The 27,692-nt window shown below is 34.4% G+C and overlaps 2 protein-coding genes across 5 annotated transcripts in view; one reads left to right on the top strand and one right to left on the bottom strand.

Annotated features, from left to right (window-relative positions):
• The window catches only part of MFS18 (major facilitator superfamily transporter 18), a 51,327-nt gene extending 41,816 nt beyond the window's left edge, over positions 1–9,511 (bottom strand). Inside the window, exon 1 of the mRNA XM_081760549.1 lies at positions 9,275–9,511. Within this exon, the coding sequence (XP_081616675.1) occupies positions 9,275–9,366 (92 nt within the window). The 5' untranslated portion in view covers positions 9,367–9,511. The remainder of the gene's footprint in view (positions 1–9,274) is intronic.
• A 14-nt stretch (positions 9,512–9,525) lies between these two features.
• Positions 9,526–27,692, top strand: part of LOC145686830 (protein O-glucosyltransferase 2-like) — a 34,201-nt gene continuing 16,034 nt past the window's right edge. Inside the window, exons 1-4 of one of the 4 annotated variants that reach the window (XM_081760547.1) lie at positions 9,526–9,657; positions 18,341–18,546; positions 21,573–21,784; positions 25,355–25,602. In XM_081760547.1, coding sequence (XP_081616673.1) covers positions 18,378–18,546; positions 21,573–21,784; positions 25,355–25,602 — 629 coding nt within the window. In that variant the 5' untranslated portion in view covers positions 9,526–9,657; positions 18,341–18,377. Of the gene's footprint in view, positions 9,658–9,718; positions 10,110–10,408; positions 10,629–18,340; positions 18,547–21,572; positions 21,785–25,354; positions 25,603–27,692 lie in introns of those variants that run through there. The other 3 variants (XM_081760545.1, XM_081760544.1, XM_081760546.1) reach the window with 3 other exon arrangements.

Consider the following 27,692-nt stretch of genomic DNA (forward strand, 5'->3'; position numbering starts at 1 on the left):
GGGAGTTACCTCAATAAATGTAGCAAATTCGTTTAGAAGGCCCCGGGTTTGATTCCAGGCGGGAGCTCATGTGGTTCGGATTCCACGTTAATCAGTAGGTTGCGTCTCATATAGCCTCACTGCTGAAAAGGTAAACTCAAAATCAACTCAACTCGTTAGAAGGCCAGAAATAATAACGCTTAAGAACCAATGGGCTGACCATGAATCATCCAGTTGAACGTATGTCATCTGGCCAACCACAGCCCTTTACTCTGATTTTTACACCTCTCCATGTTAAAATGTTCTGCAAGAATGCCTATTTAACTGCATGCAGGTGTTATTAGGAGAAAATGGCATGTTTTTATCGTAACTTACCGTATTATAACTTTCGTTCTAAAGCTTGAATAAAACAAATGTATAATTCAATTTTAAGTCACTGGTTTCTATTTTTTTTAAATATGTATGTCTGACCAGCCTCGAAAGGTTTATGTTCATTTTGGTGCCTGGGATGATGGGGTGCACCATCCTAAAACAGTTCGGAGGAGGACGCAAAATATTACCTGCTGAAACACTTGGGGATGTAACTTGATTGTAGTAACAATACACTGAAAGCAGACTATTGATTTAATACCTGTTACATCGACAGAAAGAAAAAATACTCTTGTCGTATCGTCTCGTTGAAAAAAAAAAAAAAAAAAAAAAAGTATTTTTCCTTCGAGGAAGGGACGACAATATGGATCAATCGATGGTCCACGGATGGTTTATATGTTTTCACTCTTGGCCAAAAGGTTGCAAAGTTTGAGGGACGCAAAATACTAACCGCTGTAACACATGGGGATATTAGCTTGTTTGTGCTAATAGAGTGAGAGCAGATCATTGGTCTAATATGTTGACAGAAAAAAAAAATACTTTTGTCGCCTCGTCTCATTGAAATAACACAGAAAGAGTTATATTTTCCCTTTGGGAGGGGGGAGGAGGAGGTGCCCCTTGTGGATCCGACACTGCCTTAAACAAACTTGCATAAAATGAAATTAGCATTTTATATTAATTATAGGGGTTTACAAGCAAAGAAAAATTCAAAACAATTTAACTCTACTGATTACCGAGAGGTAATTTCAGTTTTATGAGAAATTAATAATTAATAGTGCTTCGAAAAATGGTCACACAAACTCATCTTTTTAAGAAAATCGTAATTTTATTCGGTATCTGCAAAGAAAATCAAAATGGTACATTCCAATTTGCGACCAAGTCAAATATCGTTCGTTTAGCAGTCAACTTTGAGTGACAGGTAGATAAGATTTGTCAGCTATGATAAAAAGTTCCAATTTGCGACCAATTGGTGACAGATTCTTTTAAAGAATTTTCAAATCGCTCATTACTGTCAACAACGCTTTACCGAAAAGAAAACGGTGCAGAGACACAAAATATGGTTGAGACCTGTGGTCGGTTCTGAAGTTGAGAATTCGGACGAGACACACTCGCTGAAGGATTCACCTCTGATGCATGGGATCCTTGGTTCGATCCCAGCTCGCGTCAAGTGAGCTTTCTACTGGACAAACACTGTATGCGTGGGTTTTCTCGGGGTTCTCCCATTTTCTTCATTGCACCATTTCATTCATTTTTCATCATCACCATCTCCTTTAACCTAGCCAGCATAATCGCGGGACGTAAAAACTTAAAGATACTCAGTTTCTTCGCTCGCTGAAGAAACTGACAAGTAAACCTTACGTTTGGGTGAATCGAGTTGCTGACTGAGACACATATGAGAAAGTAGTACTAAATGTGGTCAGTATTTCAGTGAAGTTGTAGGTGCGAAGCTCCAGGGGTTTAGGAGATACAGCTACCAGAACATCACATGGAAGTACAGAATAGTCTTCATACAGTTGGAGGTAAAAGCCCTGTAAGACCTCTTGTAACGACAAAAGGTGAATAACAAATATATGGGTACATATTAGGACTAGGGGAGAAGTCATATAGTAAGGGTATATCTGACGGCGGCCATCTTGAAATCCGCCATTTTGAATTAAGGTTAAGTTTTTAAAATAGGAATAGGGTCATGTGATACATGATTTAAGGCGCAAATTTAATCAGAAGAACAATGGTCACGTTAATTTTGAGTTACGCACAATTGGTAAAAAGTTACAGAGAAATTAAATATTGTTGCATCATATTAGTCCTTTACCCCACCTTGTAAATTTTGTTTTAATGATAATAATTAAATAAAAAGCAGGTGGATAAATATTAGGTGTATGGTAAGAGTTGCCTTGATGGCGGCCATGTTCAAATCCGCCATTTTGAAGCAGACAAAAGTTTTAAACAAAACGCATAACAGTGATACCTTATTAATAGCAAATTTTACCATAAATCCAACGGTATAACCATTTTTGCTTAATCATCAACCAGCATTTGTTATCTCATAAACAAGTTGCTAATTTAAGAAAAAGTGACCAAAGAGGAATTGAGTCATAATTGAACTTGGGTCTTTCTTCCAGAAAAGTCCTCAATTAGTACAATCAATATGTAGTTCAGAAAAGAGTGCATGACTTGCACAAATGCTCTGCTCACAGTGAGCACATCTGACAAAGGCAATCGAGTTACACATGACACATCTGTCGTTAACAATTCCGTCAAAGCAGTAGTCGTAAGGAGCGATCCATTTCATTTTGTGCTGGTTAATGATAAAGCAAAAATGGTTATACCGTTGGAGTTATGGTAAAATTTGCTATTAATAAGGTATCATTGTTATGCGTTTTGTTTAAAACTTTTGTCTGCTTCAAAATGGCGGATTTGAACATGGCCGCCATCAAGGCAACTCTTACCATACACCTAATATTTATCCACCTGCTTTTTGTTTAATTATTATCATTAAAACAAAATTTACAAGGTGGGGTAAAGGACTAATACATATGCTGCAACAATATTTAATTTCCCTGCAACTTTTTACCAATTGTGCATAACTCAAAATTAACGTGACCATTGCTCTTCTGGTTAAATTTGCGCCTTAAATCATGTATCACATGACCCTATTCCTATTTTAAAAACTTAACCTTAATTCAAAATGGCGGATTTCAAGATGGCCGCCGTCAGATATACCCTTACTATATGACTTCCCCCTAGTCCTAATATATACCCATATATTTGTTATTCACCTTTTGTCGTTACAAGAGGTCTTACAGAGCTTTTACCTCCAACTGTATGAAGACTATTCTGTACTTCCATGTGATGTTCTGGTAGCTGTATCTCCTAAACCCCTGGAGCTTCGCACCTACAACTTCACTGAAATACTGACCACATTTAGTACTACTTTCTCATATGTGTCTCAGTCAGCAACTCGATTCACCCAAACGTAAGGTTTACTTGTGAGTATTGCAACGCATGAAGAATCGTACAGTGGTCCACTGAAAACAATTCATGATTTATAAGTTTCCATTCCACATTGGGTCTTACATTGAATGGAGAAAGGTTTTTGCAAGCGAAAAACAGGTTTTGATCTTATCAGCGGTCAAACGCATTTTCTTGGCATTGTTTTCAAGGCAAACCTATCTAAGTAGCTCAAGGATGAACTTCCACTCTGTTGTCATTCCAAAGTCCACTCATTTTGACCTTGCACGGCAAAGAGAATCAAAGAAGCGTTACTCAGATGTGGAGCATATTTTAAACAGCTTTTAAATGGAAAAGAATAATTTTTAACTAGCGCGTTCTAATGTTACCTTAGCAAGAACAACTAAAAGTGAACATATAGTATTAATAATAACACAGATCAGAGCGAATTTTGAAATCTGTAAAATAAATAGTTTTATTAAAACTTCCGAATGGAATTTGCCATGTTATTATATGGAAAGGTTCAATCGTTTCCCAGGTGTTAAACACAGCCTTAAATCTGCACGCTAGTGACATCAATTAGCGTGACTGTTTATTATTAGGAATTTGCGCGACTCACTGACATGTTTTTTTAAAATTACTATTATCATTATTATTTTTAATAAATAGGATTGTAAATTCACTATTAGCAGGTATCGACTTTTACTGACGCGTAGGATTGTTGGTACAAATCATTAAACTTCTCATATACTCATAGATACTGGTATGTTCTCGAAACTCCGAGAAACATAGGTTGTAATTTAATAACACTGTTAACTCCTTCAGTGTGAGTGGCGAGTTAACTCGTGTCTTCAAAACGCACCTGTTGTGCGGATGGCGTATATATACGCTTTCATTTTGCTTTGGCTATTTTGTATTACGTATGGCGAATATACTTGTCCATAGTATGAGTAATGTTATCCCAACAATATTTAGCGAGTTTGCGCTCAGCTGGTTTCAATTGTTGCTTAATTAAGAGCAGAAGAGAAAAAAAGAAAGAAATTAAAATAGAGTTTGGGCTTCGTCAAATAGTTTTCATTCTTTGTTTTGTTTGAGAGCAGACAGCACAGTAATGGGTTCAAAACGATATTTCAACGATGCTGACATCAAGGAAGAGTTATTAATTAGTGATTCTGATGTAAGTGATTTTGAAACAGATTTAAAATCAACATCCAAAGTTCTCAAAAAAAAAAAAAACTACACTTTTTACAGCGGTTCGCATCTGAAAATTACGCACTGAAGGTGTTAAACTACATTTGATACAACTTGTCTTTTTTGACAGTTGCTTTCCTCTGTTTATTCAACCCTGCACGTGGTCATAAAAATGAGGCAAGAACTTGTTTATATGGCAACAGCACTTTCAGCCAATTACAGTGGCTTATTTCTCTCGCTCTGCAATGGTAAACATTCCACCCTTTCCGCACGTTGCCAATTTGAATATAAACAAATGCATATTGTTTTACCCGAATGTCAACTTGAGTAGTGGACCTGTCGGTTATTGAGAGCATTCTTTTTAGCTCTCTTTTGTGTCATTTACTTTTATAAAACTGAGATTTACTTGCAGTGAATACTTTCGTGTTTCAATACCTGACGCAAAAGCTGGCAACACAGCATTGAGCACCACGTGCGGGCAGTGAGCTGTCAGAAAAGACAAGTAGTACCTACTGCAGTATAATTTCGGATACGACTGAATGCACTAACACTTGATTACCATCTTCCACTATAGCTGTAATTCATTTATATATGATCTTGCTCTGCAATGACATGCTACAACAGCTAATTTGACCTTCGCTTTCTGCAGAAGATGTGAACTGGCAAAAGAAATTTACAGATTCTAAGCATTGCGTAAGAATGTGAGTTTCTTTGCGAGTGACTAACTGGCTTGGATTTGTATCAAGATTAATAACCAGGAGATTTATTTCAACCCTTCAGACATTTGACACGATAAATCAGCTGGCCACAGAGTCTGAATCAATCTTTCTAATTTCTATCGCATCGGTAGATGCAGTAAAAGGTTTTGATTAAAGAAGGTATCGATAATCAACATTAGAAGTTATCAATGTTGTAAAATGTCTGAAAAGATTGAAATTAGTCTTCTAGTTTCTATCCTTGGTTGCGACTGGGAAGTTGAAAATCACTATGACATTTCGATAAGTGCGTTTTGATAACTTGTTTACATAAGATCTCCCTCGGAATTATTAGAAAGTAGTGCAATGATATTTAGTAGTTCATAGAAAGCAGAAGAGCAACTTCTGAACATTCCTTTTCTTTTCTGTTCTATATATATCATAATAACGTGAATGAAGGAAGTATATAATTATGTGAAATATTTCCTTATATTATTATTATTTGGAGTTTTCCTTTTAGAAGAACTGCATCCTTTTTATGTCAACGCCCTAGTTGCAGTGGAATGCCGTTTCTCGTGAGATAAACGAAGTCAACTACTGCTCACCAGGTTGAGGTGTTGACATGTGTCTATCTATCGTCGTTAGGAGAACTGGAAAGCTACTTGAAAGAAATAAGTAGCGAGCCGGTCGGCTGACCTCACATCACCCCAAAGGTATGAGTGCCACAAGACGGTTGGTAGGCCATACCTTCCCTAAAGGTTGTTTCAACAGAAATTTACTTTAGTTTCAGTATCCCTTTTATATTTAGATTAGTAAAGTACGTACAATTCCTAAACTCGTATCACCTTTTCCGCACCAGGAAAATTATACAACTAGCAGTTGAAATTACTGTAAAATGAAATAACTAAAATTCCAACAGGGCCAGCAATATAAAATACCTCATTCCTTACAATTAATAGTACTTACACAGATGTTCCAAAGAACTGTTAAGTTGTAGCTAATTCATGGCAACTTTGGATTCTTCGGAACACCTGTAAATACTAATATTAATCTTATAATTTGTCCCATGCACTTTATATATATATTCATGAAAGAGGCCGACTATTTTCCGATGAAATATTGAAGAATTACTTTATATACAAGTCCAGGTAATTTTCACCGTTCTGAGTCTTCAGTGTTTATAAAAACAGAACTGAAAAGTAAATAGATTAAAACATTTCGAAATAAATTATTATTACCTTTCTATAGAAGGAGTTACAAAATATACGTTTAAAAATAGTATCTATTTTTTAGAAACTACAGTTATTCATTTTCGGTAACTTCTTATTTTTACAAACGTCAATTTAAATTCTTTAGTGGGGCCGCGGTGGCTGTTCAGTTGTAGAGTGCTCAACTCTGGTACATGAAGTTCCTAGTCCAATCCCAGCTCAGGTCAAGTTCTTTTCTTGGTGGACAAACACCTTGTGCGCGAGTTTTCTCTCATTTTCTTCATTCAATCAATTCATTCATTATCATTACAATCTCCAGCCTCGGAGCATAACCCTTGGACGTTAATTAAAAAAAAAAAAAAAAAAAGCTTTAGGGCACACAAACAAAGAATGCAGCTTTCCTATTTGTCTACGCCGAACAGCGTCAGCCAGCTTGGAGAACAGCAGCATATTTGTAAATAAAACAGCACGTTCAGACTTGCCAGCACTTGGAATCGGCGCTGACAAGTTTGCCAGAATGAATTTTTAGTTGAGCGCCGTGGAGAAAGATAATAGTATGTCTCATTTCCTAGCTTGAAAGTAAAGTGGGAAAGAAAGTTCAACATTCTGTTGCAATTTAATGCAATGAAAGTTTCACACTCTCATCGACGGCTCCGGAGCCAGTTTTTGAGCCAGAGTCAGTACAAAGTGAACAGAGAAGAAATTAAATAATATCCATTATTTTATTATTTTCGATTTCCTGGAGAAGTTTAGACGCCTTTGTTTTGAAAGCCTACCCTAAGGTAATTTAAAACATTCCTTACCTAATTTAGTCCATTTTGGAACTTTTTTTTTTTTCGACTTTTCGTATGGTCCGGTGATACAGCACTAATGCCAACATCGTTCTCTTGTGGTAATAAATAATAAAAATTGATTCCAGATACTTATTGACTTATTCTCACACCTGTTAATGAAAATTTGCATGTACATACTTACAGAAAATAAACTTTTCAATCTGAATCCTTGTACCGTAATTGCATTGTGTTTGATTTGCGTTCAACAAACGCAAAAACAACATAGACTAAAGGTACCGTTCAAATTCAGAACTTTTTTTTTTTTTTAATATGATGCTTCACTTTTCATGCTCCACATGATTCCCTAAGATAATCTGCATGCTTATTTCCTTGATGTTTGAACAAATAGTTGCATATAGATTGATATGTGTACAAACTAATGCGACCCCTTATGGATATAATTGCACGCTCGGACGAATATCGCAAAAACTAGTGCCGAAACATTAACCAGCCTGTGTTTAGTGTCCACTATAAAGCGAGAATGGTATAGTTCTTGAACCGTGGGGACACTACTAAGTTAACCTAACCTAATCGAATCTAATATAACCTAACATAACCTGAACTGACAAAAATAAAGCGGTTAACGGTAAGTCTTTACTTTGACTCCAACTGTGACTTTAATCGGTTCCTATAGGTTCAGTTACTTCCTGGAATCTGAAAATTCATAGTCACCGCTTCACCTGGATTGATGTTTAGTAACATTGTGGCCCTTGTACTAATAGTATAACTCTTAACATCGTACATTACTTTCACTGTGTTAGTAATTGTAATCGGATCACATGAATCGGTTGAAGTCACTGTTTGGCTCAAAGTAAAAATTTGCCGGGTTAACTTTACAATGCCCCTATATTTGCTCGGCTATTGTTTAGCTTTGGGGGGCCAGGTTTTTAACAGACTTATTTATTTATTTATTTTTGTAAATTATTCATTGTAGCTTTGGAAAATTCAACATTACTAATAAAACTCCAACTGACCAAAACACTATATATATATATATATATATATATATATATATATATATATATATATATATATATATATATATATATATATATAATCTTAAATATATATATACGACTTTTTTGCGATATTCTATTCACATTTGGTTAGGTTAGGTTAATAACATTAAACTCAGACAGTATTGACGAGCGAGCGTCAGCGAGTGAAGGCGGGTTACAGCCCCGCAGGGCACATCCTTTTCTGTGTTCGTTGGTATCGGCTCCCCATTACTAAACAGTTACCGCCCGCTACAGCTACTATACTCACTGGGAAACGAGAAATTACACATCATTAATTTTACGAAAATGGATCAAAACTTAGCTAATCTTAAGCTAACCCGCTCCAACCCTACTTACCCCTATCTTACTCTGCTCTACCCTACCCTACTCTACTATAGATTTTTAAAGCGACCTTACTTATCGATGAGCAGCTGGAGCAAGGATTGTGAAGTTGACCCAAATATAGAAAATATACCGAGAGAGTAAGAGATTTTAATCTAAAAATTTCTGGCCCACAAACCCAAAATATGCTACGAGAATGTTTTTAACTGAGTCAGGGCAGGAGCGTAGTATAGGTAGGGTTGCAGAAGTGAGGGTGCGTCCGTAGTATATGTGCGCATCAGCGATGAAGGGGATGCGCAAATATAAGGATAATGGACTTTATATCGCATAGAAACAGAGCACTTGTATAGGTTAAGCACTTCGATACTTGTAAACATACTTCTTTCCTGCATTGTTCAGAAACACTCCGCCAATGGAACTTAATATGTCACACAGTTGTCTTTCAAATGCACCCACTCATTTTAACTATAGTATTGTACTTGGAATGATTTGACACTTGTAAACACAAGATAATGGTTTCCTAATACGTGCGGAAATCCTCTGCCAAAGGAAATGAATATTTTATAGTCTTGTTTAATTTGCATTCACTAATTTTATCTTAAAAAATACCATTTTACAGACGATGTATTATAAATCTACATCCAAATTACATATAGTCAACGTACTTCAACATCTGTATCACTATAACAAGAACAAAGCTAAATTACCTTGTCCACAAGTACTGATTTTCTTCATTGGACTCCTCTACAGATGTAGGCCTATGTAAGAGTCGTTTTTCCTGTTTCGATGGAGTTGTCATTTTATTTCATTTGTCAAATTTATAAAATAATGATATGTCTCAACATAAAGCTTTTATGATATTACATTATGTATTAACAATGATTCACAAAAACATTTCTTCTTCACTGCCTCCACGCAATCGTCTGCTGCAAATCAATGTTACGCATAACGATTTTTCTTTGTTTAAACCTTTATCTTCTGCTTTTTATTGCTCAGTTTTAATTGTCATATGCAGTATTGAAATAATCAGTAGAATCTATAGAAGATAATTACAGTAGAAAATAATTGTTTACCGGTTTTATTTGAAAAGGTTGAGTTTTATTTTCAATCAATTTAAAAATAATTCTTAAGTCAAATATTGATGAAGGTGGCGTCTAATACTTCTTTTGTTACAGCAAAAGTATGGAAACAAAATACTACGGCTGTGCGCGTCGTAAATGTTGTCAAACGAAGTGGGCCGCACGAGTTTGTAAGATTAAATATGTACTTCTGTAGAAACTGTTGATAGATTTCTATTTAGGGAAATTTAGAGCTCTTTATCCAATTATATGTTATCGTGTGAATATATATAGTTAAATTATACACAATGTTTCATGTTTTATTTATTGTTTCTGTGTTGACTTGTGCCCAATTTTGCGCTAGTTCAACATTGGATATTGATCCTATAAACACTATAGTGTGGGGTCCAGGATTGAAACCTGATGCGATTGTTATGCCAGCACGATATTTTTTTATTCATGCAGTTGACAAAAATCGGAACAAGTAAGTGAACAGTTTATTAGTATATTATAAGGGCTTCGCGAAAAATTGTAGACAAAGGTATCTAACTGGCTTCAAGACTAGGAATGAATGCTATGGTATTATATAACATATTTACTAATTTTGTGTTCCGTAACAACTTGTTCGGATGGCATTTAGTATCTCCCAATACAGTGATCGGTTGTAAACATCCTCATTTATGCGTATACTTACTGTCGCTGACGCGCCTGATCTTTGCGAACACACCCCCTCACCACCACTCGTATCCCCGTGCTGCATTGCTGCTCTGACTCAGATAGCATTCGGGCTTTTTAGTGGCCACCTAGCACAAGTTGGTTCGTTTCATGCATTGTAGTTTTTATGCCATGCGTTCACACTGTATTTATATTCATGACTAGATCACAGTTAGAAATAACGAATCGTGATCACTATCAAGTGATTCGGGAGAGAAACTAAACAATACCTTCTGTTCAGAATTAATCACGCAGATCAAATGTAGTTGCTTAAGAAGAAATTAACAAGGTAAGGTCCCGCTGATGGCTTCCCCGTGATCAGAGAATCATCAAGCTGTTGTAAATATTACTATTCTAATTACTTGTGGTTATGTTAACGTATTTTACTTCCACAATTACCCTTGAACCGCGGTGGCTCAGTGGTAGAGCGTTCACCTCTAGTGCATGGGGTCCTTGATTCAATCCCAGCTCGCACCAAGTGGACTTTGGGTGGACAAACACCGTGTGCGTGAGTTTTCTCGCATCCCATTTTATTCATTCCACCATTTCATTTATTTCTCATCATCATCGTCTTTTTTGTTAACCTAGTCGACATAAACGTGGGACATAAAACTTACATATTTCATTTCATTTCCCACAATTACTCCTGCTTCATTTCTCTACTTCAGTCTTTTGGAAATATTCGTTAATTACCTGCTTTCTTTTATTCTTCACTGACGAAGTATCTATCCATATTGTTTTACTGCGCAAAAGTAGTACCTTTCAACTGTTCTGTGTTCCAAACTCTGCCATGATCAGAAATAACGGATGAAATTACAAACTTGTTTGCTTTCCTTAGCGTTGTGAAGGAGAGTATAGCTTAACATGAAAGCTACAGTACAAAACCCAACCAAAAGAAAAGGAATATTTTTGGAACGGAGGGGGAGAATATTTTGCTTGAAGTTCGTGCTTTCTTGGTATATTTAATGTATTTTTTGATGGTTTATGTTAGGTTAGATTAGGTTATGTTAGTAATTACCCATATGTAACATCAACTCATTTCTTCTGTAAACTTAGTGCTTTTTACCAGATTCTGGCCCCTCAGTTCCAAAATTATCCCAAAATACAACTAGTGCTAAGTGTCCACTAAAAGAAATACCTATGCTGTTTAACCTAGAGTCAGAGCAGGGTGTCCGCACTTTAGCAGTGTTGGGTGTATACATAAACAAGGATAGTGGAAAAATACTTTATGGCGTAAAAACACATGCCTCGTGTATGGCATAGCTTTGCGGCACTTCTATGATTACTTTATAGACTGCGTTCACATGTACTTCATTTTATCATATCTTACTTTTGGGATAGTACCTGGTAAGGAGCACAGTTTGCATTTCGTATTTCTAACTTATTGTATGTATGAGAGAAGTAAGATCCGGCAAATTTTTACTTTGACTCCAACTGTGACTTCAACCGATTCATGTGATCCGGTTCCCGGAGCAGTTTAGGAATCATTCCTAAACTGCTCCCGGAACCGGATCACATGAATCGATTACAATTACTAACACAGTGAAAGTAATGTACGATGTTAAGAATTATACTATAAGTACAAGGGCCACAATGTTACTATACGATGTTAAGAATTATACTATAAGTACAAGGGCCACAATGTTACTATACGAAGTTAAGAATTATACTATAAGTACAAGGGCCACAATGTTACTAAACATCAATTCAGGTGAAGCGGTGACTATGAATTTTGAGATCTAAATGGGGGGCTACCGCCCCCCAACCCCCCCGCTCAAGTACCATAAAAACATCCAAAATAATAATAAATAATCACACCACTACTATAAAGCTAAGATAAGAAGGGAAAAATTAAAAAAAAAAAACCACTCGTCTCTAATCATAAATCAGTGCATGACAAAGAAAAAAAAATTACATCTCAACAAGACAATAGGACAAGCAGCAGCAAACCAAATACTTTGCCTAATACTCAAATGCAAAACAAATCAAGAATAAAAATAATATGAATTAAAAAAAGAAAACACTCACCATGTCGCCATAGGAGAAATCTCATGAATAATGAACTCATAACTGCTGATTCCACACACGAAAAAATAAGATACCAAGAACTCATGCACAATACTCAACATTACTGAAAAATGTTCCTTTCCGCACACACGTCGTTTTATTAAACCGAGCACACTTGCTATTATTACAAACAAGAAACCAATAAACGTCCACTTTTAGAATACGTCGAAAATATCTTCAGTTTAGACCACAACTATGATAGGTTTTCTCTAACTCAATTCAACCAATTCAATTACGCGCTCCCGCATGCCACAAACAGCTGCACACACATACATGCACACAGAACATGTGACTACTAACCAACTACCATATGACTACACAAACACCTAGTGGGAAAAATATGAACTAAGACGTCACACCAAAAGCACGAACAGTTCTAACAAGTGACTCACGCACAAACAGTTCCAGGAAGTAACTGAACCTATAAGAACCGATTAAAGTCACAGTTGGAGTCAAAGTAAAGACTTACCGTAAGATCCCAATATATTTTGATTTCGTATACAATCCTTTGTGAAGTCAATTCACATATTTCATTCCTAGATTTTACAAATTTATGCTCCCTAAGATAGCATAGTACCGAGTCCTAAAGGGGTGATATGTTGTGAGACCTATCGAGTGTTGCTAGAATCAACCTATAGATTTCTCTCACATACTCTCCTATTGCATCATACTCCCTAGGTTAGTTACTAAGTCCCTAACTAGAGGGTTTGAAACACTGGCACATTATGCTCTATTGTCAGGTTAACTACTATAGCATCTTAACTTACTACACATCTTCATATAGTTCAGGATTAAACTTCATTTTTTCCGTAATTACTCACTGTTTGTCTGATGCTTATATTTCTATCAATTTCCTGGTACATTTTGTAATTTTGAGAGGCCGTCTGTAGAACTTAACCCAAAATTGGCTTATTAAAAGTATAAATGTTAACTTTACATTTCTCACTTCAGTTCGTATTCTTACACAGCCACGAACAATGACCACTTTCAACCATGAAAAGAAACAGTCATACTGTAATAGTAAATCTTGAAACGAAGAAATCTTCCTTTATGCACAAACTCACCTTCGCTAACGTGCTTGCTTCCTAGGAACGCACTTCGCGTCCTCCCGCTTCCCTGTGTCCTAACTCGAATTAGATGAAATATTAGCTTGTAGGAACCATTTAGCTCAGACAGATGAGTGATTTTCGCACAATTGCAAGAGACATACCTTACGTAGAAAGCTATAACAACGCGATCTGCCGAAAAAGCACTTCTAAATCAGTCCTACTTTGCAATGCACATGAAGACCATCACTGCGCGTGTAATGTAAAGTTAACCACTCAAATTTCACTACAACTCATCCCTGGTCAGATTAAGCCTTTTTCGGTGGGCAACATGATATATCGCTCACTGCGCATTAAGGACGATTTATAACGTACCTATATAAATTGCAAGTTTCGGTGCAGTTCCCTCTTTATATTTGCTGAGATGACATTAGGTGCAAATAATTTAAACTAATTTTAGGAAAGTTTTGATTAATCCTTACACCAGAGACTAACTTAAAAAATAAATAAATAAAAAGAGTTTACACAAGACGCTTACTAAAAGTGAGTATCCTATTTGGTTTTCCGGTAGGTACACGCTTAAATAATTTATTACTAAGTGAGTCTTCGTTCAGAACTGTGACCACCAAATTCTTTGTCTTCTATGGTGTATTTTTAAATTATAAACTAGCTGAACCTGCGCTCTCTACACAGCGCATCATTCGCATATGGGCATAAATCTCCTTCTCATTCCTCACAACATATGTACATGTCCCTTTACAGACACAAGTAAAAGACGTCTTGATTTAAAAAAAAAAAAAAAAAAAAAAAAAATCGGCAAGGGGTATCATAAAGGGGAGATTTTTCTCAATATCTCGCACCGTTTGTAAGATTTGAGCCTACTTCCGGTTGGAGTTTATAATTCATGTATGACCAGTGTTTTCTTTCTTCTTGCATGCAGTATGTAATAAGCAAATACATTACATATACAATTAATTATAATATCAGTTATATATGGTGTTCATTGGGCAAAACACTCAAAATATAAAGATTTATCTTAAGACTCGAGAAATGGTTATCCTTCCTTTTTCACTATTATTTGGCCATGGAGCAAACGCCTGAGACATATACAACCCCAATATACAACATTGTGGTGTTGGAATATATAACGCATAGGATATGATACTTTAGTTTTTTTTTTTTAATTTCAACGCTTCCAGCGTACCCTAAAAAAATGTAATAAAGAAATAATGGCCATGTTTTTTTTTTTTCAATATTCAATTAGAACTGGACAATCTACGCAAAATTTCCAATCGATCAGTGGAAACGTCATTTTTCTAGAGCCTTTAGTTTCCGAGATCTCATTGTCGAAAGGATTGGCCATAAACATATAAACATAGTTTAAAAGAACTCGGAAGATGGAAGCACAACTCACATGCATTGATTTTAGAGAAGGCTTATTAAAATACAAAGGCTTTGAACAATAATTTTATATCATAAACTTTATGAAAAAGGTACAGTTAACTAATTTATACTATTTAAAGTACAAATACTTAAAATGTTTGTCTTTGTTAAACGTGAAATCACACATAACCGTAAATGAAAGATTTGAAGGCTAAAGTTATAGGTTGGAGCTCAGGTGCTTTTAATTGCTATTGTAGCATTTTAATAGCTAGATTATTATTATTAAAGTATTGAGAGAACATGTCAATATGTTATAATTATTAATTACCTGATTTGTCTTAAGTTCAGTGTATGAATCAGATTTGCTGTAGTTGGTTGCGTTGGCTCAGTGGTACATTGTGGTTCTTTTCTGGTGCGTGAGGTCCCTGGTTCTACCGTGGCCTGCGCCTACAACGAGATTGTATAAGTCTAATCTCTAAATTACTTCCATTTTCTTGTAGTTATTTTGGGCAACGGCGCTTAAAGGTGTACAGTTTGTTGATAAGAAGAAGAAGAAAAATAAATCTTTGAGTTTTACGTCCGACGGTTATGCCGGTTAGGCTAAAGGAGACGGTGATGATGAGTAATGAATGAAATGGTGGAATGAAGAAAGTGTGAGGAAACGGGAGAACCCCGAGAAAACTCACGCACACGGTGTTTGTTCACCACAAAGTTCACACTTGGCGGGGCTGGGATTTAACCCGGGACCCCAAGCACCAGAGGTGAACGCTCAACCACTGAGCCACTGCGGTCCCAAAGAAGAAAAATGTAGAATATATATATGTTGATTTTATATAGATAAGTATGTAATGTGAGCTATTGAAAAGTAGATAGGTTTTTGTCTATTATTACTATAGCAACAGAATAATGTATATTCATATTAATAAGAAGAATAAAAGGTTAATGGTGTCTAATATTTAATGTGCTTGATTTTCCAGGAATTCAATTTACAATTTCAGGTAACAATAAGGGTGTTTAAGCGTGTTGACTTCAGTGATTCGAACTGTGGACATATAAATAGAACGCCAAGATAGATAAGAAAAAAATATAATAACGTCACGCGCCAAGTAGGCTTTGTGGTGAACAAATACTATTTGTGTGGCTGTTTCCTTCTATTTTATTTATTCTACCATCATCAGCCACCTCATAATCTCCATCTTCATTAGGGTCAATGCATAACCATGGAATGTTAAAACTCAAAAACGAAAGGGATTTGCTGAATCTTCCTTTATGCCTTTTTCCGAGTCCATAGTAGGAAGGAATTAATTAGGATTTTTAAGTTTAGATTTGTTATGACAATGTAAAGGTATAAACTCTGAGAGGGATGCCGGTAAGGTGGCGTGGTCTTGTAATCCAGTATCTTGTAGGTGACCTTTATTGTCAGGGTTAATCGTAAATGATGGACTGTACGGGATTCAAACCCCGGAGCCCAAGTTAAGAGCATGTTCTGTCTTGCTTAACCTCAATTAGATGATAGTTGATTTGAAGTTTAGCGTTCCGTTCTGCACTGAGATTATATCACACGTGGACCTAAGGCTTAATGTGAGATTCAAACCACATGGGCTCCCTTCGGAATTGAACCCAGGTCTCCTGCGGCAAGGGCACAAGCATAAATTCCCTGCTGAACAAGGTTGATAAAATTTTTAAAAAGCCTATATAGTGTGTGTTAGTTGAACTTCTTGTTTTAAATTAAAATTAGGTACTGATCTTGTATCCCAAAAGAATATTGTATTAAATTATGATTTCTATCCTCTCTTGGGGTCTCTTAACTCTTCCATCTCTGTTTTACATTAATCCCAATAATCAAGAATAAGTATAACGGCAGGGAAAAGGTTACTGATGAAGATCCCAGAGATGGTTGAAATCATTTAATTTAACACAATATTTTTTGGGGATACAAGGTTAGTACTTAATTTTAATTTAGTGGCATGTATCCTACAGCGTCCATTAGCAGCTATTCTTGTCGTCTTGTTTTTGTTTCATTTCTGTACACTTATGGATTTTAACTAATGAAAGCACTGATTCAGCGTGCTCTGACCTGAGATAAAAGGAACCCCCACAGGAAAATCATATCAGTGTGACTTTTCCTGAAACATTAACACACTTCTTCAATCGGCCCTCCGGTGCTTCAGTTCCAACAGAGAAAAATATTTCGGGTGATCCTGCAACCAAGCTTCCACAGCGTCCATAACCTCAAAATCACTGCAAAAATGTCTGTCACGAAGGACCGTCTTCAGACTCACGAGCAGGTAGAAGTCAAAATGGGGAATACGGGGGCAAGTTCGAACTCTGATTCTTGTATTGCAGCCACCGCAGCTTGGGAGGTATGGGCGAGTGCACCACCGGCCAAGGTTTCTCTTTGATGGCAGTACGTAATTTGGCAATTAAGGTTGTAAAAAAACACCTGTGATTGTCTTTCTCTGCTCGAGATAATCTTTCAAAATAATTTCCTCTACACCCAAAAAACAGATGCCTTCATTTTGCCCTTTTATATTTGAACTTGACTCTATTGCATGCTTTCGCGTTTACACTAAGGATCGAAGTGATGAACCCACGTTTCATAAATGGTGACAAATGTGCTCAAAATCTTGTGTTTGTCAGCCTTGATTGTTCGTGACAGGTTCCAAAGGTTGTTTTGTAAAGATTTTAAAATAAATCAGTTATGCTTAGCAATACGGTGAATATTGTAAATCTTGTTTGATTCATAAGCTCTATGAAATGCCTAACATGTAATATTCTATGGGGATAATATAGCCTATATAAATAATAAGAAGAAAAATTGAAATGAAATCTTTCAATTTAATGTCCCGCAATTATGCCCTTTAGGCAAAGAGAGACGGAAAAAAGAACAACAAAGTGTTGTTATTAAGAAAACTGTGCCGATGTTTTTGATGACCTTACCCATCGTCAATATAAGACCTTATGAATATTCTTTTCTTGTCAGATTTCTGATTTATTACATTAAACTGAAGATTAACTGAAGAAAAATCTTTCAAATTGAATGGATTTTTTCTGAAAACAGGTGGATTTATTTTCAGTCAAAATACTTGGGTACCAATGTCATATGTAAATTGATGTTTTGTTTGAAAATCGCAATCAAAACGCAATGTTTGTTAGGAACTAAAAAAATATAAGTTCACTTCCTCGTGTAATTTAATAGGAAAAACAATTCAATGTAATATTGATTTGGTTTATTTTTTAAATTCTCCGTTTCCTAAAAATCTATATTAGAAATTATCTATTCAGTTGTATAGATTCCAAATAGCTTAATTGGTAGTGGAAGATGAAATAATGATTGTCATTATGAGGACTACGATACTATCACTAATAACTGTATTCATAGGAATTCATATTACTGGATACCTTATTAAGATTATTTCACACTTTAGCCAAAATCATTTTTCTTCCTATATTAGTTTTCTACTTAATTTAAATGTCTTGTTTTATTATCCTCTTTCTGTTCTAGATTGAATAAATCTCCAGGAGAGGTTTTTGAAGTATTTATGACGGGAGAGTCTGAGACGAATAAATGTAGAGCATGGGTTAATATTTTAGACAGAAAAGATGGAAGCTTTATTGTAAGATACAAAGTGTATCATACTTGTGAAAACTTTCACATTCATGTAAAATACAAAGGAATACATGTGGCTGGGTCACCGTATAGTGCGTTAGGTAAGTTTTATTACATTTGTTTTAAATTACTGCTGAATTCTAAATATAGTTGTAGAAAATATATGTCAAAATAGTTGTCAGAAATTCCTCTGTTGGCTTACTATTGTCTTTAGTAAAAGAGATTCGTGTTCGATTCCCAGTTGGAGCTCATCTTGTTCGGACCTGATGTTAAGCTCTGCATCCACCTTTAATGTAGCTTTGGTACTGAAAAGGAACGCACAGTGGGGCGAAAACGCAAAAAGCTGGCCAAAAGTAAAAAAACGAAAGTTAGTAATATAGAAAATTTTTAATGTGTTTGGCTAGAGTGATGTTAGCAGGACCCAAATCCATAAATAGAATAGGGTTTTTACTTTATTCCGACTACCTGAGCCACTCTTAAGTAGACCCTTCAGCAGGTCAAATGCGTAGAGAACAACAGAAGAATTGTGAGGCGTCCGTTGAAACGGTTCTAACTTTCGAACGCATTCATAGTTTTTAAATCTGTAAAGTTTTCCTATATCATACTGGTAAGTAGAATAAGTGTATGAAGTGAAAAATTAATAATAATGATGTAATAATTTATAATTTGAATCGCAAGTCAGGCAAAACTTTCACATTGTTTATATATTTTATTAACTTAAAGCGTTGAAAACATTATGTGCACCCTCGTGCACCACGTTCATATTTTGTAGAATGGTAGTCTGAATATTAATTAATGCAATCGACAAAAACGTAGCTGCCAAAACGTGCCAATTAAGAAGCGTGTTGATGTTAATTATTGTCTATTTAATGTTATAGTGACAAGCCGATGCAGTTATCATAACCGAATCAAATACCAATAATTTGTGTCATTTAAGTAATAATACATTTCTAATAAATAGGAACGTAAGTAACAAGTAATTGTTCATCAAAATATGTGAAAAAAGTGAATGTTGTTAAACATACATTGTGAAAATTATGAAGTATGTTGACATTCTTTTTATTCCGCCATTTTGTTTTTTTCAACTTTAGTTGCAGAATCGTAGTCAGCAACCTCAATAACCCCTTTATCGCCACTTTTGAGGACATTTCTACGAATTTTTCGACTTTCGCAAATTTTATTCCGCCATTTTGGATCCGCCATTTTGTTTTTTTAACTTTAGTTGCAGAATCGTAATCAGCAGCCTCAATAACCCCTTAATACTAAATTTCAATCAATTTGAATATAGTTATCATATTTTGGCCATCTTTTTGCGTTTTCGCCCCACTGTGGGACGTTAAGAACTCCCTCGTCATTATTTGGTTGGCGTACATGTCTTCGCCGCGGGAGATCCGGATTCAATTCTATGCGGGAGCACATGTAGTTCGGATCCCACGTCTTATATTGTCTCGGCACACTTAATTTTAATCCAACCAGAAGGGACGTTAGACGTTAGACTCCTAAACAACTGTGCCCATTATAAGTATAGTTCTGGCTCAGTTTTTGGGAATAGCACTGCTTCTGTTAGAAAGCATAATTTCCATTAATAAGGAAGAAAGTTATAAGAAGAATGGCGTAGCTGTGCCTTAATAATAACAAAAAGTTTCAACTCGATGATTTAACATAGCTTATATATATATATATATATATATATTACCATTATGCGTACTGGAAGTAGCAAAAATGTAAGCGAATATTTAAATATAACCAATTTTGTTATGGAGAACACTAAAAGCGAATTATTAGTAATTGGGCACAAGTTTCCGATAAATATACATGGAAAATTATTTGACAATGACGACTACTAGACGGTTTTTATTTTATTTAGTGTATTTTAAAGAAGATTGATTGCTTCTTTTAAAGGAATCTTTAAGTAATATTGTCCTGAAAATATTAGTTTAATAAATTGACTAGGTTTGTTTTCATTTTATTTTTAACCCCCTCCAAATTATGCAGGACTTTCCACAATTTCAATTGTGCATCATTTGGTGCTATATTCATACTTTTATGCTACTGCTTTATATACGAAGTGTCTAGTATTCTTTTATTGATGATATGATTTCATTTTCCGCCCATATACTCCATATAAACCCATTAGTGAATCTCAGTATTCATTTTTCTCCGAGATTGACACCACTTATCATCGGATTTTTATTTGCGGTGTGGTGCGTTTGATTATTGCCCGTTTAAGATACATGATACCAAAGATACGATCACCCATCGATATACAGTATGACAATAAGAAACTCTTTTACCCGGATCAGTACTGGAGTCGACGACAACGTAATAATTTAATATGGTAATTAGTGGGACATACCTTTTGTTATATGTATCAACATTACCGTCAGTGTGATTTGTTGACTTATATAGTCTATATTCAACAACGACCCAATTCTGTTCATCGCAGGAATAGACTTCATCGATATTTTTCTACCTACTCAGATCATTATGTGAGTTTCTTCATTCATTATAATTATTTTTCTTACTCTCATTTTTTTGTTATAGTTTTGTACGAATGTTTGATTGATAATAAAAAAGTCCCCTAATAAGCCCCTGAGTCTGCTTAGTCGACATTTATCGTATATTTCATTATATAAGTGTATTCATTATTATTTTCTTTAACCTATTGTGTAAGGATGTTCGTTGATATTTCACGAAGAGTTGTGTTTTTGCCTGTAAGGTGTTCGATATTGGAAATAAAGGAACTTTCTTCTTCTTCTTCTTCTTCTTATTATTATTATTATTATTATTATTATTATTATTATTATTATTATTATTATTATTATTATTATTATTATTATTATTATTATTATTATTATTGCTTCCAGTATTTCAAGCGGCTGTCTGTGTGTATATAGAAAGCCGTAATATGTTAGTAACAGAGAAGTAGTATCTAATATCTCACAGTTCAGGATTGAAAAAAAAAAAAAAAAAAAAATGTTGGTTAATTCAAGTATTTTTAGGTTGACCATGTTTGGGTTCCAGCCAATTATTATATCGGTAGTGTTTTTTCTAAAAAATTGCTTCTTTTTCCTGAGATACATTAATATATTTTCTTTACATATATAAAGCAGACTTTCTTTTTCAGGCCCTGTATACTCTGAAAACTGTTATTGTCCTGTGAATTCCATGTCAGACTGGTTGAAACAATATGGCTGCAAAGATTCGTATAAGCAAATTGAAGCAGATTTAAAACCGTTCACAGCTGTGAATTTTACAACGTTTCGAAAAGCTGCAAGGGAAAAATATAATCATCCCGGTAGTATGAGTATCTGTAACTATGTTGTAAAGAATAACCAGGTAATATAGTATAATTTTACAAGATTTAAAACTATACAATGCATGAAAATTTGTAGCTTAAAAATATCTTCCTGTTTTATTTCGTTTGCGAAACTTGGAACAGTTTCACTAAGTTTTGTGTCTGTTTTTCGAGTTGCCTGGTATAATATTGTAAAAATACAACATTATCATATCTATATCTTTAGCGCAAGATATTATTTGTTAGTAGTGTAACGCATTCCAGGCTTTCTAGCTTTGTGTACTTCGTCACATTAAATAACAATACTTAAAGAAATTCTCATTTTTTAATAATATAATTGCCATCTTTTTAAAAATAATATAACCATGTTAATCTGTATTGTATTTCAATAAATTAATTTCTTCTTTAACCTGTTTGACTATACATCAAATTAAATTATGATTACAAAATGAAATACGTATTGAACGTATAGAACACATTGCAGTAATAATAGTGTACTGACTCACCTGTAAGGTTCCTGTAACACGTATATTTTAGCTTATATTTCAATAGAACTATCGGCTATTCTTCCTCAGGGCAAGGGGCTTAAATATTTTCTATGCAGTCTTCATACAGGCTTTACAACTAACAGTGGTACATATATAATATGCCTCCTTATATGAAGATCAGTGCAAGGAGATTGCATTGAGTGACTTAAAAAACATAAAATAGTTCAGTTAATTTAAATATTAAAAGATTAAGAGCTCTGAACTGATAGAAAATGTTCGTGAAAACCTCATATAAGAATTATTATTATTTAGTATTAGTAGTAGTAGTAGACGACGACGACGACGACTACGACTACGACTACTACTACTACTACTGCTACTACTAGCCCTATGCTCTTTATCCAGTTTATCGGTCATGAAATCAGAAAACGGTCAAGAAAATGTCACGAAATTTAGCTTTTGGATCACGAGTTTTTAAAATAATTGTACACATAAGTACAGACTGGAAAATTTTGTTCTATAAAACGTCAAAATTCACTACCAAAAATGTCTATGGTCGGCTTTAGACGCTACCAAATCATAAAGAAAGCACGCTTCTATCGCATGTATGAGAATTCGGCCTAATTCGCACCCAAATTCGTTCTTCAGAATTTTACGAAATTTTATGGTTTGGTAAAGAAAAGATCACGAAAAAGTTACGAAATTTCATTTTGGAATTTTAGTAGACACCCTGTGCTCTAAAAAATATTAAAATAAAGGTTAAAAGAATACGTATTAAAGGAACATTACAAGTGAGCCAGTATACTATTATTATGTATAATTAGTTACAAGACTTCCCAGAAATTCTGTAAGATGCATAATAGTTATTACTATCATAGGAAATACGAAGAATAAACACAATATGCAAGCTTTAAACAGTATCACTCATACTATTATCCAAAACAGTGTAGTTATAATTGTTTACGAAGAAATAAAATTAGAATCAGAATTATGTTTTACTTTTTATTGTTTATTTATATTACACCAGATAGATTCAATATTACCTGAATTCTTATTACAAATAAGCATGTGTAATAGAATCATACCTATCAACCTCGAAGATATCAGATTTAATAATAAAACAACAATCCACAGTTATCAAGTAGTTAATTAAACATCTAACTAGTCAAGTAGTTAGTTAGATGTTTATATGATGCGGCAGACCTGGGTACGATCCTCAGTGGGAGCTCATGTGATTTGGATCTCACATTAAACTGTAGGTCTACATCTCTTATAGCCTTGCTGCTAAAAGAGACGCTAAACTCTAATCAATCAAAGATCTGTTTATAATTTTCCTGTTAAATTTAATTTGGGTTTACATTGGGTAGTACCATTCATCAAAAATTAAAAATAAAATAATCCAATTATGAAAAGAAATGATAGATTTCAAAAGTAGCAATAACAATTTAAAGACTATAAAATTTACGTTAACATTCAGAATTAAAGAAAATAATTATTTGTCATGCAGTTACAAAACATAACTTTATATAGACCTATATCAAAGTAATAAATAATAATTGTACAATAATAAATAATGCTTAGAAATGTACTATAGGATATAGAACTAAAGGAAAGTCCAAACTAGATGGAGATGTAGCATTTTATGAATGGGCTAATTTTAATAGTCTATAACCTTTCAGTAAAAGTATTCAAACTTGCTTTATTTAGTATCCTTTCAGTTATTGCAGTATAATTGAATTTGTGACCTTAAAGGTCGTTATGCGTAGCTTTGTAGGTTAGGAATTATTCTCTAGCCATCTTAGCCCGTCACTTATGAAGGATGACGTCACTCGGCTATCACATTACCCGTGAATTAGGAAGGAAGAAAGAAATGGAGATTGGAGGAAGAGCGCCATTATATTAGGCATTTGCCTGGTGTGAATAAGGAATACCTCCCTCAGGATGGCTGGCCTGATGAAGCTTTCACACTTCTTCGACCGAGTTCTGCACCAGGAATCAAACCCGTTACCGTTCACACAAAAGGCGTCCGTAGTTTTATATTAAAACTATATGAATTAAATTTCAAAAATTAGTTTTCAAGGAGTTTGGTGTACTAAAACTCCTTTATATATTTATCCTGTCCGTCCGTCTATTCGGAAGACAAAACAACTCAAGAACTACTTGACCCATCACCACTAAATTTAGTGAAAGTGTAGAGTATAAAACGTTAGGAACCGAGTTTTTTATTGGAGCCGATACTCAAACCGGAAATGGTAGACATTTAAGTTTCCGATTTTAACTTGATCACTATAGATTAAAAACGGTAATATGTAGAGAATACAGTTTTCTGTAATCGGTTAAGCGTCTTAAGAATACGCACGAATCCTGAACCAATTTGTACACTTTGTAGTTAATAATTGACGGAAAATTACGTTGTCAATATGTTTATGGAACTGTGGCTAAAATCGCTTATTGATTCCTGAGTTATTGAAGAAGAACATGTGTTTAATGGGTATGAATTATTTTGCTGGTAATTGTAAGAGAAGGTGCCAATTGCAACCTATTGTATCAGAAATATTCACAAGAATTATTCGCAGATAGTGGACTGGATAACATGTTTTTATAAACAAAAGTATTTTATCAATAAACTCAAATGATACTCACATTTCTCTTCTAAAGTACTATAGATTGTTCAAAAATTTATGTTAAACTTGAAATTTTTGCTGATAGCTGACAGCATTGCCAAGACACAGGTTTTAGTAGAAATAGCATGAATAGGAATTAAACGTTTCCATTAGTAAATAAAAACTTCTAATCTATATGAGTTTAAAAGAAAAAAGGTGACTCCTTTTGAATTTATTGATAAGACTTCTTTTCAAGCGGTTTTATTATAAAAATATTTTAGTTTAGAATTTTTTAGTTTTTTAAGATTTTATTTTATTTTATTTATTTATTTTTACTGATGTAGTCAAATAATAATTTTAAGAAAAAACAAGTCTTACGATATTTGATTATCTTCTTAAGTAGGAAACTTTCCACACAATTTCTTGCTAAATTTCGAATCAAGGTTCCAATAGAATCTAAACATATGTTAAAGCTTTAATTAGTGTTTCTGCTAAACCATCAGTTCTCTTTGTATTTTAGGTGTATCGAAAATGTTACGGCAAGTACGTTGGTTTCAAAATGTTCATGGATGCTATCTTATTGTCTTTGGCACGAAAAGTTAATTTGCCAGACATGGAACTGCTAGTAAACTTAGGAGATTGGCCTTTGGTTCCTAGTAATCAAGATCCTTTGTTTCCAATGTTTTCGTGGTGTGGGTCAGACGATTCAGCAGATATTGTTATGCCAACTTACGATATTACTGAATCTACGTTGGAATGTATGGGAAGGTGAGAAAACCTTTGAATATACAGTACATGTTTAGGAAACCTCTTTATTTATTTATTTATTTATTTATTTATTTATTTATTTATTATTTTCACCAGATGAGCTATAACATATTTCTCAAGATGTGGATTCTGTTATTTCTAGTTGAAACCTTTCGTAGCTTTAACTGTAACATTGCAATAAACTGTGTTTGACTACATAATAATAATGTTTCCTAATCTTTAGTACTCATAAGATACTTAAATAATTGTTTAAATACAATTGAATGCTGTCAATCTATTATATGTAGTGTAGTCCTTTTCTAACCGAACCATCGTCTTGCTGTGAACGTCAGATGTGAAAATGGACGTCTCCAGACCAAACTTACCAGTAGTATACAGTACTCCCATTTCGAAAGCTCCGCGCTCATCATATTAAATATTCCATATCGTATGCCTAGCTAATCGAGAAACACATTAGATTTTATACATAGGTAAAAATATATAGTCATCTGCTGAAATGTTTTCGTGTGCCTGATTTAATTTGTTTATATATATCAAGTCTTAGTCTCGCCCAGAAGTAAAGCTTGTCCTATATTCGATACCAGTTTGTCCTTTCAATATCCCACCACAAAATAACATTGGTGGTAAATAATATTCCATCGTTTTAGAAGGTGCAATTTTTCTGGTTTCATTTACATCTTTTAATGCACCGTATTCAATCTTCTGTTTCGGCAAAACCAGTCTTTCTGTTGGCATGGAACGACAAAATGGCGTCGAGCAAGATGCTTTCCTTTCAATAGAGCTCCTAGTGTCTATATAGTTAGCGTACGTCCCTTTGGCGCGAGAGATCCGAATCCAATTCACTGTGCGAGCTCATGTGGTTCCAGTTATACTTAATCTGAAGGTCTACACCTCATGTAACTTTGTTACTAAAAGGGATTCTAAATTTCAATTCAACCCAACTTTTTAGTTACTGCTTTTTCTCTAGTTTAATCTTTCTTACTTCTTTCCTCTGTGTAGTTGTAACGCTTACTTTCACGCCATAAATATATATATATATATATATATATATATATATAAAACATACCAGGCAAATCCTGGATTGGATCGTCAATTGTGTAACGGCTTAATTTTTCCGTGCCACATAAATTCAATGTTTTTCTAGCTGATGTGTCCAAATTTTGTAAAGGTCTAAGAATTTACTTTAAAATGAACCAGAATATCAGAATAAACAAACCGCTTATATATTGCAAGCTACGGTTTTGTTTATAAAACTATTTTTCCCGGTTTATATTCAACGCATTCTGACTCGTCTTCCAGAGTCCTTCCTAAGAGAGTAACCGCTCGTAAGAATTTATAAAGCATTATTTGATTACTTACGCTAGACTACCATAATATTTGATTTAATTGGTTTATAAGGCTAAATTAGATTGTTCCATTTTATATCAGCGATCTCGTTTATTATTTTCAGGTAATTTCATACAAAAAAAAAAAAAAAGAGTTTGACATTATTAACAATATAGCTAACATCAAATGTCATCTTATTGAGGAAGAAGAATATATATATATATATAATACTCAACAACATATTTATATGATTTCTTTCAAAAAACAATCTGTATTCTTTTGACAGTGAAATAAAATTATACAGGTTCATGTTGTTTGTTTCCATAAGTACCTCATTGCAGTATCACATGAAACGAACTTGGATGTTATTCCAGACTGATCTAGAATCATCTAAGCGTAAAATAGAATATGGCACATCGTAATATAAAATAAAATATGGCACATTGTAATTCTCCTCCTTCAACAAGATTGTATTTCATGACTCCTCATGAAAATGCAATTAACAATTAAGCTGTCTTTATCAAAATGTGGGTTTATACGAGCGATTATATATCCTCTATTGTGTTCCACAATTTATATTCCTTCTCAATCTCATTATTGAAGGAAGTAGTGGCAGATATGAGGCATCACTCTATACGGCCATAACGTTGAATTTCTCAACTCAGCCACAAAACCCGAAAATGGTGAAATAATGGAAACATGAACTAGGCACATGCATGCACTACCAAAAAAAAAAAATCTACCAGACAGCACCTTTAAGTTAA

This window comes from Thermobia domestica, chromosome 1, assembly GCF_964235325.1.
Source record: "Thermobia domestica chromosome 1, izTheDome1.hap1.1, whole genome shotgun sequence".
NCBI lineage: Eukaryota > Metazoa > Arthropoda > Insecta > Zygentoma > Lepismatidae > Thermobia > Thermobia domestica.